This window comes from Dreissena polymorpha, chromosome 11 (assembly GCF_020536995.1).
Source record: "Dreissena polymorpha isolate Duluth1 chromosome 11, UMN_Dpol_1.0, whole genome shotgun sequence".
Classification (NCBI taxonomy): Eukaryota; Metazoa; Mollusca; class Bivalvia; order Myida; family Dreissenidae; genus Dreissena; species Dreissena polymorpha.
The window spans coordinates 24451184-24465920 of record NC_068365.1 but is presented as its reverse complement, the minus strand read 5'-3'; the positions used below and the strand labels follow the sequence as shown (position 1 = coordinate 24465920).

General features: G+C 38.7%; 2 protein-coding genes across 8 annotated transcripts in view; one reads left to right on the top strand and one right to left on the bottom strand.

Annotated features, from left to right (window-relative positions):
* The window catches only part of LOC127850219 (eukaryotic translation initiation factor 2 subunit 3, Y-linked-like), a 34231-nt gene extending 31610 nt beyond the window's left edge, over window positions 1-2621 (bottom strand). The window contains exons 1-3 of the mRNA XM_052383089.1: window positions 2455-2621; window positions 1299-1362; window positions 513-574 (exon numbers count right to left, since the gene is read on the bottom strand). Of these exons, the coding sequence (XP_052239049.1) occupies window positions 513-574; window positions 1299-1362; window positions 2455-2526 (198 nt within the window). The 5' untranslated portion in view covers window positions 2527-2621. The remainder of the gene's footprint in view (window positions 1-512; window positions 575-1298; window positions 1363-2454) is intronic.
* Window positions 2622-2673: 52 nt separating this feature from the next.
* The window catches only part of LOC127850217 (membrane-bound transcription factor site-2 protease-like), a 257498-nt gene continuing 245434 nt past the window's right edge, over window positions 2674-14737 (top strand). The window contains exons 1-8 of one of the 7 annotated variants that reach the window (XM_052383087.1): window positions 2674-3063; window positions 4455-4724; window positions 5939-6042; window positions 7326-7572; window positions 11226-11421; window positions 12100-12188; window positions 13319-13514; window positions 13911-13986. In XM_052383087.1, coding sequence (XP_052239047.1) covers window positions 2986-3063; window positions 4455-4724; window positions 5939-6042; window positions 7326-7572; window positions 11226-11421; window positions 12100-12188; window positions 13319-13514; window positions 13911-13986 — 1256 coding nt within the window. In that variant the 5' untranslated portion in view covers window positions 2674-2985. The remainder of the gene's footprint in view (window positions 3064-4454; window positions 4725-5938; window positions 6043-7325; window positions 7573-11225; window positions 11422-12099; window positions 12189-13318; window positions 13515-13910; window positions 13987-14737) is intronic. The other 6 variants (XM_052383081.1, XM_052383084.1, XM_052383085.1 and 3 more) reach the window with 6 other exon arrangements.

Here is a 14737-nt window from a genome sequence, read left to right as displayed (position 1 = left end):
CCAGCACTGGGTAAGTTTCATGCGCCTGTAAGTGGGTGGGGTAAAACAGTGATTTTTTTAACTTTCAATTACGTGATTTAATAACATTGATATATTCTTTAAGCAAGTTGCATTCATTACTTTCATACACCCGCATTAAACTTAGTTTTTGGGCGTAAACCGGAATCATGGTGGTTGTTCTGTTGTTTTTTATCATAGGTTGAATCTCACCTGGCTGTAAAAATAGTTCTTAAAATGAATAATATACAAAGAAGATCACTACACAATAATGGGAACACTTTTCAATGGTGTACATAGAAGTTTTATGTGAAAACCATCAGCATAAAATTACATTTAAAAACAGGCATCTTGTCTGGAGAAAATAAAAAAATAAAATTTAAAAAATTAAAAATCGACCTACCCTACCTAGACATTTTGGCAATGTAACCAGAACCACAACATTATTCTTTTTAGGCCTAATTGACAAATAATACTTTACAGGCATGAAATCCTGACTACTAATGTTAACTAACCTGTACACCAGATATTGCCTTTACTAATGTAGATTTACCATGGGCTACATGTCCTATAGTTCCTGAAAATGAAAAATATTATTAACAAGGTTATACTTATCGTCCTCTAGAGACAAGCAATAAATGGTAAGGCTTGCTTATATCATCAAATTCTGATTATAGAAGTCTTTAAGGTATTTGATACTCCATTCTAGTATTGTAGCTTACTGTATACAACATCAAAGATTTCTTTCAATTATTAAATGTGCAATGTAACATCAGTGCTCCAGCTGGGCCTTAATCGAAGGGCGCCGCACCCTGCCCTCTTGAACCTCCGCCCCCCCCCCCCCAAAAAAAATTTTTTTTTTTTTTTTTTTTACACATATGATTATTCATAAATCTCTTATTAGATTGTAATTACTTTAATCCTCATTGTAGACATTATATTTGAATGGTTTAATAATAATGGGAATAATACAATTATTTACAACATATAAATTAACATGCAATAGGAAGCATTCCAGAAACACCCGCGCGCTCGTACGTGCCCTTTTGACAAAATACTGCGCGTCGAAAGTGCCCTTTTGACAAAATACTGCGCGTCGAAAGTGCCCTTTTGACAAAAAAGCCCCCCTGCCCTTTTCAAATCCTAGCTGGAGCACTGTAACATATTGCTTTTAACTTTACTTGAACATAATTTGTTCAAATAATTAAGTGTTTTGTTGCCAATAAAGAATATTGAGCAGAAACACAACCATTTGATGCATGTTCTTCAAAATATAAAGCCCGGACCACACTTATATTTACCAATATTGATGGTTGCTTGTCTGCTGATAACTTCAGGTGTCAGAGGTGTCAACACGCTAACATTCTGAAAATGAACAAGACGTGCTCATATGGCGTGAATGCCCCCACATTTCAATTATGTCACAATACTCCCTGTATTTCAAAATCAATATGTTTATGGCCGAAGCCATGACATTAACCTTCCTCCTAATAAGATTGGTGATACAGGACAGCTTGAGATATTCTGTATTTGTCATTAAGAGTCTTCCAAGGGGGTAACACAAATCTCATCAAGACCCATTTTGTGTTACTTTTTTTTTTGTATGTTTATGGTCATGTCGGAAAATCACTATTTTGAGGGCTCCTGCATGGGATGTAAAGTAGTGGGAAGATTTCTAAGTAAAGGAAAGTTATTGCAAAAGCTTTAAAAAGTAGCCAGATTATATAATATTGAAATCCAAATAGCGGGTTGAATTATCTTATAATCTCTGTGTCTTTATGATAATAATAAAATGTCCTGAAATGTGTGGTTTATGAAGAATATACATTGGTCATTGGGGCCCCGTCATATGTTCTTATAATGTCAGTGTTCTCCGGAAGCACCGGCAACCAGCTCTTTCACCGGTTACATTCAATCTGGATGCCAGCTACTTTTCTCCAAATATCAATTGAAATGGCGCAAATACACCAACAATATATTGCTTATTGCTAGCTACTTTGAAAATGTAACTGGCTTCTCAATTGTTTCTGGAAAACACTGATAATGGGTTCAATTATTCAACTCCATAGTGACCGAAAATAGAGAATGAAATACTCATTTGAGTTTGTATTTGTGTCGTAGCAATATCATTTTTTTCCAAAAACATGTCATATGGTCAGCCATATGTTTAACATATTTTTGTTAAATATTCAATTTTGAAATAGATGTTTTAATCATTCAGATGTGATACACGGACAACGACATTCAAAGACACATTAATTTAATCAATATGAGTAAGTGTTGTCGTTTACAACGGCATTTTGTAACTTTGTATCTATGCCATGAATAATTCCCCACCCAGACAGTTTTAATGAAACCGGTTGATTGGTGACCAATTGTGCATGCTTTTTAATAGTGTTCTGGATGTCCAAAACTTCTTAAATTGATAACGTGAAGAAAATAACAAATTAGACTAACAAGTGAGTTAAGGTCCTGCTTTGAAAGATGCGGTTGAAGCACTTTTTGAGTCTGTTCTGTTTCCGCAGTCATGTTTTAATTTCTGACGCAAGATGAACTGTATCCGTGTTTCTGTGTCCCGTGTTCACCGTAAACCGACAATGCCGTTTCGGGAACCATTATTATCCCACAAAGCGCAACAGTTAATTTTATCCAATCACAATTCGAGACGTCAGTTTCCTCTAAACTGATGTTGACCTACTTAAATTTACTTTCGTTTCCTGCAGTGGTTTATTATGGTTATACAAATGTTGTAAAATTTATCTCACAGTCGCTTATATACTTAAAATGATGCAACAACGCGCTAAATATATTTATTTCAAATTATTTTACAACGGAATGCTTTAAATAAGCCTGGCAAATGGAGCGATCACCTCATCATGTCGATTTTGATTCATGTTTATTTTTGGCCATGTGCTTTTGAAGTGATCAGCTGTTGATGGTTAATAATATGAGTAATAACAACTTCATACAAAGGAAGAATCAAGTTTCATGATGGTTCAGACAACATGGGTAGCCTTGATTCTAGGCTTCTGGTCAAGCCTGTATCTGCTGGATGCATTTCTAAAGGTAAGGTTGCAGAACTTAATTGATCAGACATCAAAAAAGTAAGTGTTCTTTATTATGTTAGATGCAATTATACTACAGTACAGGGACAGTCTGTTTATGCATTGGTGATGTTTTACACGATATAACATTTTATATATGTGGCCGGGTGGTGAAAAGTGTGCAGCCAGTCATGGACTCTAACCGGGGACACCTCAGTCCCTTACAGGGCAAATGCTCTCCCAACTGAGCTAACCGGGCCGCCATACATCTTTTCACCAATCCTGCTTAAGGTTGGTACAGTGACATTCTCCCCTGCCAAGTTGGAATTCGAGACAGAGAACAGTGAATTACTGATCTCTAAAAAACCCACAGGCAAGTTCTATGTAGAAATGTACCCGCCAAGGTCCCCCGTTGGGCGCCATTGGCGCCGGGTGGTGAGAAGTGTGCAGCCAGTCAGGGACTCGAACCAAAGACACCTCGCCTACAGGGCCCTCATGCATCTTTCCACCAATCCCGCTTCTTAAGTCCGGTACCGTGACATATAGTAACATTACTAGGAGTGATTCTATTTCGTGAGATGATGATAACAGCCATGATAATGCAAATAAATCGTGCTTCCTTTTTTTTCGCTTGTTGATGCTGGTCATAATTTGAGACTCTTTTTTCAGAAAATTTGGCATTTAAGACGCATGCAAATGATTGGGCTGCAAGATTGAAATTAAAGGGGCCTTTTCACAGATTTTGGCATTTTTTTAACTTATTCATTAAATGCTTTATATTGATAAATGTAAACATTGGATCATAAAAGCTCCAGTAAAAAATCAAGAAAAAAATTAAAAAAGGAAAAGAACATTGCCCGGAGCAGGTTTCGAACCAGTGACCCCTGGAGTCCTGCCAGAGTCCTGAAGTAAAAACGCTTTAGCCTACTGAGCTATTCCGCCGAGTACACATGCCGAAGGTATTTTATACCTTATATAAGCAATCTTCGTAGTTTCACAAAATTTAACGACAAAAACAGAACTCTCCAAATTATTCAATCGTTTCGCGTTGCAACGCTTTATAATTTTTAGGTTTTAAAATCGTCAAAAGATGCATATAATGGCTATATTAGAGCATGGTTAATGTTCAGTATTACTGTTTCCTCACAAATATCATAACTAAAACGAAAACTTACGAATCTGAAACAACTTTTTTCAATTTTGTCAATTTACCAAAGCGTGAAAAGATCCCTTTAATACTCTATGGAACTGTCTTAAAATGTGACAATTTTCCAATTACGATACAATACATTACACCAGCACAGTTTTGGCAAGTTCAACTAAATTTCTTGACCTGAATGCTGTTTTGGGGAATTATTGCTTACCTTTTATAAAGCATTAATTTTTATGGTAATATGAATATAACTTTTTCAGACTCAAACCTTGTCTGCCAGAAAATACAAAGCTTGGTTGGACAGAACAGGGTTTTCTGTCTCAGTCTGCCAGCTGCGGTGGTACTCAACATGGATGAACCGAACATTTGTGAGACTGGCCCAGTGGAGACCACAGTTTCTTCGCACCTGGTTCACTTGTGGCGTGTTCTTTGGCCTTGTGGCAATGCTGGTCTCAGTCCTATTGCTAACACTGATGGTTTTCAACACATTGATTAGAAGCACGGTGGAGAATCAAGTCCTCACTCCCATTGTAATATAATATTAATGTAACATGTAGGCCACAACAAATTGATCACATGTTTGACATAATTTTTTCTTCAAACTGTTAAGCCAGGAAGTGGTATAAAAGTAAAAACATTCTTATTTAATGTTGATAAAATCAGAAGCATGTGTAAGGTGCACAATAATAATTATTATATGTGTACATATTTGTGGAATTTATTTTCAAAACACAACCAGCTTATTTTATGTTGCCATTCGATAACATTAATTTTGTAATGAAAACTGAACATTTGTTAAAAATATGAACTTTACAAAAAATTACATGCATGGCATACAAAAAAAAAGTTAAGTTCTTATGACAAACATCCGGTTAGTTTGTTATGGCCTTATGTAGACTTGTACATTATTATTTGTACATTATTATTGCTATGTTCATTAACACAAGGAAGCAAAACATAAGCAATGTGCATTTATATGCAATTTAACCAGTTCCAGTAACAGTTATGTTATTTAATAACCATTTAATGTTCTGTAACTTGAAGTATTGCCGTAGTATTCAGTAAAATAGCGCATGATAATCATACCTGTCTGTCTGTCTGTCTGTCTGTCTGTCTGTCTGTCTGTCTGTCTGTCTGTCTGTCTGTCTGTCTGTCTGTCTGTCTGTCTGTCTGTCTGTCTGTCTGTCTGTCTGTCTGTCTGTCCGTCCGTCCGTCAGTCCGTCCGTCCGTCTGTCTGTCTGTCTCTCTCTCTCTCCTCTCTCTCTGTCCTCTCTCTCTATCTGTCTCTCTGTCTGTCTGTCTGTCTGTCTGTCTTTCTTTTTTTCTGTTATTTGTAATGTAACAAGTCTTAAGGTATTTGTTCAAAACGCTTAATTGATATCTGCTTCTGTTATTAATTCTGGAATATACAATTGCACTTATTTATATAATTTGTACCAGCATATGATTTGAAGTAAGGTATCAAGTTTACCATTTACCAGTCTTCTTTTAATTTCGACAAACTGCAGTTTCAGTTATTAGTTAATTTGTAGCCTACTCTAATGCTTGATATTTTCCTTGTTTTGTCTTCCTCAATATACATGTGTTAATTTGTCCACACATAACCATAAATGGAATGAAGAGCTTTCAAAAAATTCTCTTCATACAAGTTGTACATTCCTTCTGGACTAGCGACTGTGCAAAAAGACTATTTATTTGCCACCGTTGCTGATTGCACATTAGCAGCTGTTCAGTTTTCTTTCAGATGCCAGGAGTGAATTTGCCAACCAGCCAAATCTCGTACTACTTTCTGACCCTCCTTGTTTGTGGAATTCTGCATGAAATTGGGCACGCCATCGCTGCAGTCAGGTTGGTAAAGGACAATAACCTGAAATATACAGGGGGTATTTTTAGTCAACTTTGAAGAGTTTTCAGAGGTGCCTATAAAAATATTGTATACAATATCAAAAGATTTAGAAATTCAAGAGTCAAATTGTGCTATGCTTAAAACATTAAATGGTCAAATTTATTGCGTGTATTCCTGCTTGGTTCAATACCTACATATCAGATCATTAGGAAAGATCTTAGATTGCAAAAGGAACACGGTGCTGCAAAAAGGGATCCGGTAGTAATCTGGACCATACTGGTGACATTTTTCCAATAATTTTATTTTGCTCAATGCAGAGAATTTCTAACTCTAACACTTGTAAGTTAGATTTTAAGGCATAGTCCTTTTGAAAACTGTTGAATATCAAGTACTCACTTTAACATGATTTCCAAAATTTTTGTGTAAACTATTCTGGAGGAGCATATAGGGGAAGCAAAAAAGAACAGGGACTAGCACTCTGCAGTGACACTGAGGATCTGTGCCTTCCGCATAAGTCGTAATTAGTGCAGTGCTCCAGATAGGTTAAATGGAAAGGCTCCCCACCCTGCCCTTCCGAGGCCCCGCCCTGCCCTTCCAATGCCTCGCCCTGCCCTTCCAATGCCTCGCCCTGCCCTTCCAATGCCTCGCCCTGCCCTTCCGAGGCCCCGCTCTGCCCTTCCAATGCCTCGCCCTGCCCTTCCAATGCCCCACCCTGCCCTTCTGAGGCCCTGCCCTGCCCTTCCAATACCTCGTCCTGCCCTTCCAATGCCTCGCCCTGCCCTTCCGAGGCCCCCGCCCTGCCCCTTCCAATGCCTCGCCCTGCCCTTCCAATGCCCCACCCTGCCCTTCTGAGGCCCCCGCCCTGCCCTTCCAATGCCTCGCCCTGCTCTTCCGAGGCCCGCCCTGCCCTTCCAATGCCTCGCATTGCCCTTCCGAGGCCCCGCCCTGCCCTTCCAATGCCCCGCCCTGCCCTTCCAATGCCTCGCCCTGCCCTTTAATTATTAAATGAAATTATTCCTTATTCTAGACATTTTATTTTAATGGTTATTAATAACATATAAATTAATATGCAACAGGGAGCAATACAGATACGCCGTTGCGCTCGAAAGTGCCCTTTTGACAAAAAACTGCATGTGGAAAGTGCCCTTTTGACAAAATAGCCACCCTGCCCTTTTCAAATCCTAGCTGGAGCACTACAGTGTTTATTTGTCACTCACGATCTGTGCCTACCGCATATCTCCTAATAATTGTTTACTTTCTTCAATTAATGTCTGTATGTTTTAAGGGAGCAAGTGCATGTCAACGGGTTTGGACTGTTCCTGATGTTCATCTACCCGGGTGCATACGTGGACCTGTCCTCCGAGCGTCTCCAGATCATATCTCCCATGCGGCAGCTGAGGATATACTGCGCGGGCGTTTGGCACAACTTCATTATTGTGCTGGTGGCCATAGCAGTACTGTTCCTGTATCCATGGTTCCTCGTGCCATTCTACACCACAGGGCATGGCATTGTGATCACTCATGTCACGGAGGTGAGTGACTTATATGAATGCCAAGCAGTCTTTTAGTCTTATTTTCACATTGTAGGGCCCTTTGCATTGGGAATGAAATTTGGAAATTGATGTTTTTGTGGGGGTTTTTGCTAAGAAAAACTTTTTAATTGTGAATAAGTGTTTTCGATTTAATATTTACTTAGAAGTAAGATTCAACCTAAACAGCTGCATAGGAAAAGTATTTTTTTTAGGAATACATTTTTGGGAGAATTTTTTTTTTACATTAGTAATGGTGCCAAATAACGAAAATCAGATGAAAAATGTGGGTTACTTACATCTAGACTAGGAAACCTTTTCTTGTGAAGCTTTTTACAGACATGTTCAGTTTGTGGAAATGGTGTTCCTCAATTTTTATAAATGTCTTACTGAAAACAAGTCTTAAAGAGATTTGTGGTAAGTTTGAAGGTAAATGGAAAAAAACTTACCTGTCCGTCCACCGTCTGTTACTAACTTAGTACATCTGACCAAATGTTACAGTTTTTTTTTCCCCCCTTCAAAGAAGAGGGGGTATATTGTTATTCCCCGCCAGAGGTGGAGGGATATTGTTTTGGCGTTGTCCGTCCGTCTTTCCGTCTGTCTGTCCGTCCGGCCGGCACTTTTGTGTCCGGAGCCATATCTTGGAAGTGCTTTGGCGGATATCATTGAAACTTTGTATGAGTATATATATGGATAAGAGGATGATGCCTGCCAAATGGCATTCTAAACCATCTGTTAATAACGGAGTTATGGCCCTTTTATCTTGAAAAAATGCTTTTTTTGTGTCCGGAGGCATATCTTGGAAGTGCTTTGGGGGATTTCATTGAAACTTGGTATGAGTATATATATGGATAAGAGAATGATGCACGCCAAATGGCATTGTACACCATGGGATAATAACGGAGTTATGGCCCTTTGTTTCTTGAAAAAATGCTTTTTTGAGTGTCAAATATAACACTTTTGTGTCCAGAAGCATATTGGCGGGGGATATCAATTCAATGAATTTGCTTGTTTTGCACATGTCGGTCGGTCAGTCCGTCCACCAAATGGTTTCCTGATGATAACTCAAGAACGCTAAGGCCTAGGATTATGAAACTTCATAGGTACATTGATCATGACTGGCAGATGACCCCTATTGATTTTCAGGTCACTAGGTCATAGGTCAAGGTCACAGTGACTCGAAACAGTAAAATGGTTTCCGGATGATAACTCAAGAATGCTTAGGCCTAGGATCATGAAACTTCATAGGTACATTGATCATGACTGGCAGATGACCCCTATTGATTTTCAGGTCACTAGGTCGAAGGTCAAAGTCACAGTGACAAAAAATGTATTTACACAATGGCTGCCACTACAACTGACAGCCCATATGGGGGCATGCATGTTTTACAAACAGCCCTTGTTTATGTAATGATTGTATTTTCAAAACTATTTAAGGTATATGCTGGCTTCATAGGCTGGGTGATGTCACGTGTCTGTATATGTATGTTGCACAAAATGAACAAAAAAGCATTTACCTGTACTGCCACTTCTGCATGGGTAACATTAAGATTTGGAAGACAGGGATATTGCCTATCAATTTTAGCCAAATTTTTTCATTATACCCTGCTGCTACTTTTGTATGCTCCCCATATATTTATATGGGGAGCATATAGTTGCCAGTTTGTCCTTCCGCACTTCCGTACGAACTAAATTCTTGTCCGGAGCATAACTCTAAAACTACTGAAGGGATTTACTTGAAACTTGAAATATAAACAGATGGCAACTAGGAGAAGTGCAGTGACCAAGAACCATAACTCTATCTACCTTAGTTTTTTAATTATCTCCCCTTTTATATAATTTCAAAGTAAATTTTTGTCCAGAGCATAACTTTAAATCTACTGAAGGGATTTACTTGAAGTGCAGTGACTAAGAACCATAACTCTATCTACCCCAGTTATTGAATTATCTCCCTTTATTTAATTTCAAAGTAAATTTTTGTCTGGAGCATAACTCTAAATCTACTAAAGGGATTTACTTGATACTTTAAACAGATGGCAAGTAGGAGAAGTGCAGTGACTAAGAACCATAACTCTTATCTACCTTAGTTTTTGAATTATCTCCCTTTATTTAACTTCAAAGTAAATTTTTGTCTGGAGCATAACTCTAAATCTACTTAAGGGATTTACTTGAAACTTGAAATATAAACAGATGGCAAGTAGGAGAAGTGCAGTGACTTAGAACCATAACTATCTACCTAAGGTCACTGGGGTCAAGGTCAAGGTCACCAAAGCTAATAATAGATTTTCCTTCACACTTTTGTTACAGTTTCTCATAGCGCCTTCAATACTTTACTGATCTCTTTCATATTTGGCATGTAGGTACCTTGCATGGACCTCTACCTTTTGATGACGTTTGAGGTCACTGGGGTCAAGGTCATCAAGGCTAATAATAGATTTTCTGTCACACTTTTGTTACAGTTTCTTATAGCACCTTCAATACTTTACCGATCTCTTTCATATTTGGCATGTAGGTACCTTGCATGGACCTCTACCTTTTGATGATGTTATTAGGTCACTGGGGTCAAGGTCACCAAAGCTAATAATAGATTTTCCTTCACACTTTTGTTACAGTTTCTCATAGCGCCTTCAATACTTTACCGATCTCTTTCATATTTGGCATGTAGGTACCTTGCAAGGACCTCTACCTTTTGATGACGTTTGAGGTCACTGGGGTCAAGGTCACCAAGGCTAATAATAGATTTTTCCGTCACACTTTTGTTGAAGTTTCTCATAGCACCTTCAATACTTTACCGATCTCTTTCATATTTGGCATGTAGGTACCTTGCATGGACCTCTACCTTTTGATGACGTTTGAGGTCACTGGGGTCAAGGTCACCAAGGCTAATAATAGATTTTTCCGTCACACTTTTGTTAAAGTTTCTCATAGCACCTTCAATACTTTACCGATCTCTTTCATATTTGGCATGTAGGTACCTTGCATGGACCTCTACCTTTTGATGATGTTTGAGGTCACTGGGGTCAAGGTCACCAAAGCTAATCATAGATTTTCCTTCACACTTTTGTTACAGTTTCACATAGTGCCTTCAAAATTTGATCGATCTCACATATATTTGGCATGTAGGTACCTTGCATGGACCTCTGGGGTCAAGGTCACTGAGGCTAATATTAGATTTTCTCAAAGTCTCACTTTTTTCCGCACAATTAATCCATATATCGACAAAGCATTATTGGGGAGCATCCATCAGTTTTACTGATATCCTTGTTTCTTAAATAAAAGTACTTTATATTTGTATACTTCACCTCTTTTTTAAAATCTTAGCTTCAGACTGTAATTAAAGCCCTGCATGTGTGTTATGAAATGTCTTTTTTGAGCCCCTTCTGTGAAAACTAGGCTTAATGCAAGTGCTTAAAGTGTCGTCCCAGAATAGCTTATGCAGTTTGAACAGGCTTATCAGGTATGACACTTTCCACAAAGACAGGATTTGGGGCTCAGAAGAGACTTCCTTTAAATAAAAAATTCCATAAAAAAAAGTGTTGTGACCTGATTAAACTGTGTGGACTGCACTGACTAATCTGGGATGACACTACGCACAAGCATTAAGACCAATTTTCCAAGAATGCTGCTCATTTGAGTTGTTTATTGCATGTCCCTAGAACTCTGCCGTGTCTGGTCCACGGGGGCTGACAGTCCGGGACCCAGTAACTAGCCTGGGGGGCTGTCCGGTTACCAGCATCAAGGACTGGAATACCTGCATTGCCGCCAGCATTCGAGAACCGTCCTTGGGAAACTGCCTTCCTGTATCCATGATAACTGAGCTGGATACGTCTAGCAAGAAGAAGATCGATAAAGGTGCAGACTTCCCGTCTTAGAGCAATTACAATTGAAAGGAGATATTGAACAGATATAATAAAGATTGCAATTCTTCAAGATCACTGCAGTTTCTTGTAACAGTTATCAAACATGGTATTTATATAATCTTCACAGAAGTATATACTCAGCCAACTGGCATGAAACACTTCTGAATTATAACCCTTGAATTAACCACAATTTGCCAATTGGTAATAAAATCCTTTCTATAACCATCCCCCCACCTTCCTCTGATTCAAATAGGGCAGTGATCAAAGTCTGTCAGTGTCATGTCTACATGAATAACTAGCATTAGATTATTTTTGGAGGGTTTTGGGTCAAGGTCATCGTTACCATTAATAGAAAAATGGTTTTCACTCAAGTAATTTTAGCTAATGAGGGCATGTGTATGTCTGGATACTTGGGTAATGTATACTGTGCTATTTCATTGTGTGTAAGAACATAGGCAGCAATTTATGGTGAATTTTTCTTTTTATGCATGAGTCGCACAGGTCTTAAGGGTTAAAAACTAACATATCGACCCTGGTTGCCCACAAACATTTTGTCAATATTTCTTGTACTGATATCATATTCATTTTTTTCAGTAAATCTAGGGCCCACAAATTGTAGAGGGCAGCGGCTAGTGGGCCGGTGTTCATTTCCCTACATGTTCTGTTTCAGACACCAAGTCCTTGTACATCGACTGCTGCAATGAGACGAGTAGCACCCACCTGTGCTTCATGTACCACACCAAGAAGAACCCTGACAACGTATGTCTTGGACAAAAAAAAAATGAGCCACTTTCTGGGAAAACAGGGCTTTATGCTTGTGCGTTAAGTGTGGCCCCAGATTAAGACGACACTTTATGCACCAGCAGTAAGCCCAGAACATGGCTCAATACATTTAACAGCTTGGGAATACATTTTACAGCTTGGGAATACATTTAACAGCTTGGGAATACATTTAACAGCTTGGGTTTGGTTTCTTTCAAGCTGAAAACATGTACATTTTGTATTTTATTGTGTTGTATCCTATAACACAATGTTTAGGTCTTAATATTATTTACCTAGTATGTTAAAGATAATCCCAGGAGTTTAATTAAAGGGTAACAGGCCTTGGGTATATATTTTAATGCCCCCTTTCGAAGAAAAGGGGGTATATAGTTTTCGCACTGTCAGTCTGTCACACTTTTCGTGTCAGCTCTCTAATTCAAATAGTTTTCATCCGATCTTTATCAAATTTGGTCAGAATTTGTATCTAGACAATATCTAGGTCAAGTTCGAATATGGTGCCGGGTCAAAAACTAGGTGACAGGGTCACTTAGTGCATTTCAAGGATTTAGCATGGTGTTCGCTCTCTAATTGAAGTAGTTTTCATCTGATCTTTACCAAACTTGGTCAGAAGTTGTATAAAGACAATATCTAGGTAAAGTTCAAATATGGGTCATGCCGGATCAAAAACTAGGTCACGGGGTCACTTAGTGCATTTCAAGGATTTAGCAAGGTGTCCGCTCTCTAGTTTATGTGGCTTTCTGATTTATTTTGATATTCTAAGACATGTTTGTGCCCCCGAAGGAGGGCATATCGTGATCGGACTGTCCGTCTGTCTGTCAGTCACACTTTGCGTTTAGATTTCAAAAATGCTCATAACTGCTATGTCGCTTCAGATAGCAATTTCATATTTGGCATGCATGTGTATATGGACAAGGCCTTTCCACAAATTTTGACCCCTGCGACCTTGACCTTGAATTTAGGGTCCGTGTTTAGGTTTCGAAATTTGCGTTTAGGTTTCGAAAAAAGCTCATAACTTCTACCAAGCATTTATAGGGGGCATAAGTCATCCTATGGTGACAGCTCTTGTTAGACAACAATTTGCACTGTTTGTGTAACCCCTGTTTCAGGTGTATGCGTGTCTGCCAGCTCGCGCCACAACAGACCGGCCCATCTGCAAGTTCCAAAGTGACTGCTACGCTCCCAACGTGGAGATATCGTGCGTGTATCCCTCCGTGGATAACCAGACCAAACTGCTGCGAGTCGTCCATGGCCATAAACCTCCGTTACTGTTCCTGGGTCATCCACTGGACCTGCATTATTCTGGTTTGGTTCCTAGACTACAATCATTGGTTCCCTTTTGGCAAATTCTACGGCACAAGTCCAACTGCTGGACAAGAGAATTAAAGAATCCTGTACCACTAATTTGGCTGTTTGTTGCGATACTGTAATATGACAATTTTGGATAACACATTGTTTCTAGTGTATGTTAATTTGGTATTAGGGTTGTTTGAATAGACGAAAACACATTGCAAAAATATATTGTTAAGTTTGAAAGCGAAATATGAGAAATTCACAAGTAAAGTTTCAAACAAAATTACAAATCCACAAAATGTCATGTTAACAAAAATAAGTGAAATCGCAGTATACATTTTCTTAAGTGGCATTATTTAACCCAAATCATCAGATAACCCCAATCAATATCTTACTTTGTAATTTCAGTGATACTGAGTAACTACATTCCAAACAGTGCCCTGATTCCAGTCAACCTACCATATGCCATAGACACATTCTGCAAGTATCCTTTACAGACAAAGTGTAACTACTTGTTATAAGCCGAGATCTGGAAAAATTGGGTTTTATGCATGTGCATAATGTATAGTTCCGGATTAGCCTTGGCAGGCTGAACATGCTAATCAAGGATGACACTTTCCTCCTAGAGGTGATTTTCGTTAAGGAAAGAAAGAAATCCATTTCAGCTGAAAGTTTTGTCCCTGATAAACCTGTGCAGCCTGTGACAACACTTTACGCACATGTTTTAAGTCCCGTTTTCTCAGAGAGACGTTCTGCTTGTTTTATACTCACCTGAGTTGTGATGGTGGATGGCCAGTATCCATTACCTTTTGTCAAAAGGAGAACATCTCCAACGAAACCTTTTGGCAGATTTTCATAAAACTGATCATTGGTTGACCCTCTCACTGTTTTAAAAGTCTTTCCGGTCCACTTCATATGTAGGTCATCTGGGCTATAAAAAAATTAAACCAGAAATGCAAACAATCTCTAAAACCACATGTCTTAAGTAGAGTAATTTGTTTGTAAGATTGTATCGGGTTCCTCCACAAAGTTGTTTACCAGGTTTCCAACAAAGTTGAAAACTCTGGTTAAAACATTGGGTTTTGACGTGAGGGCTGGCAGCATTGATTGGGGTATGGTTGTCAGGCGGTATGTGCCAAGAATGTGGTTTTGGATCAATGACTTTTGTTTACATTTACCAATCTTGATGACACTTCCAACATTGCAAACATGAATTGAGTCTAGCTAAACGTGAA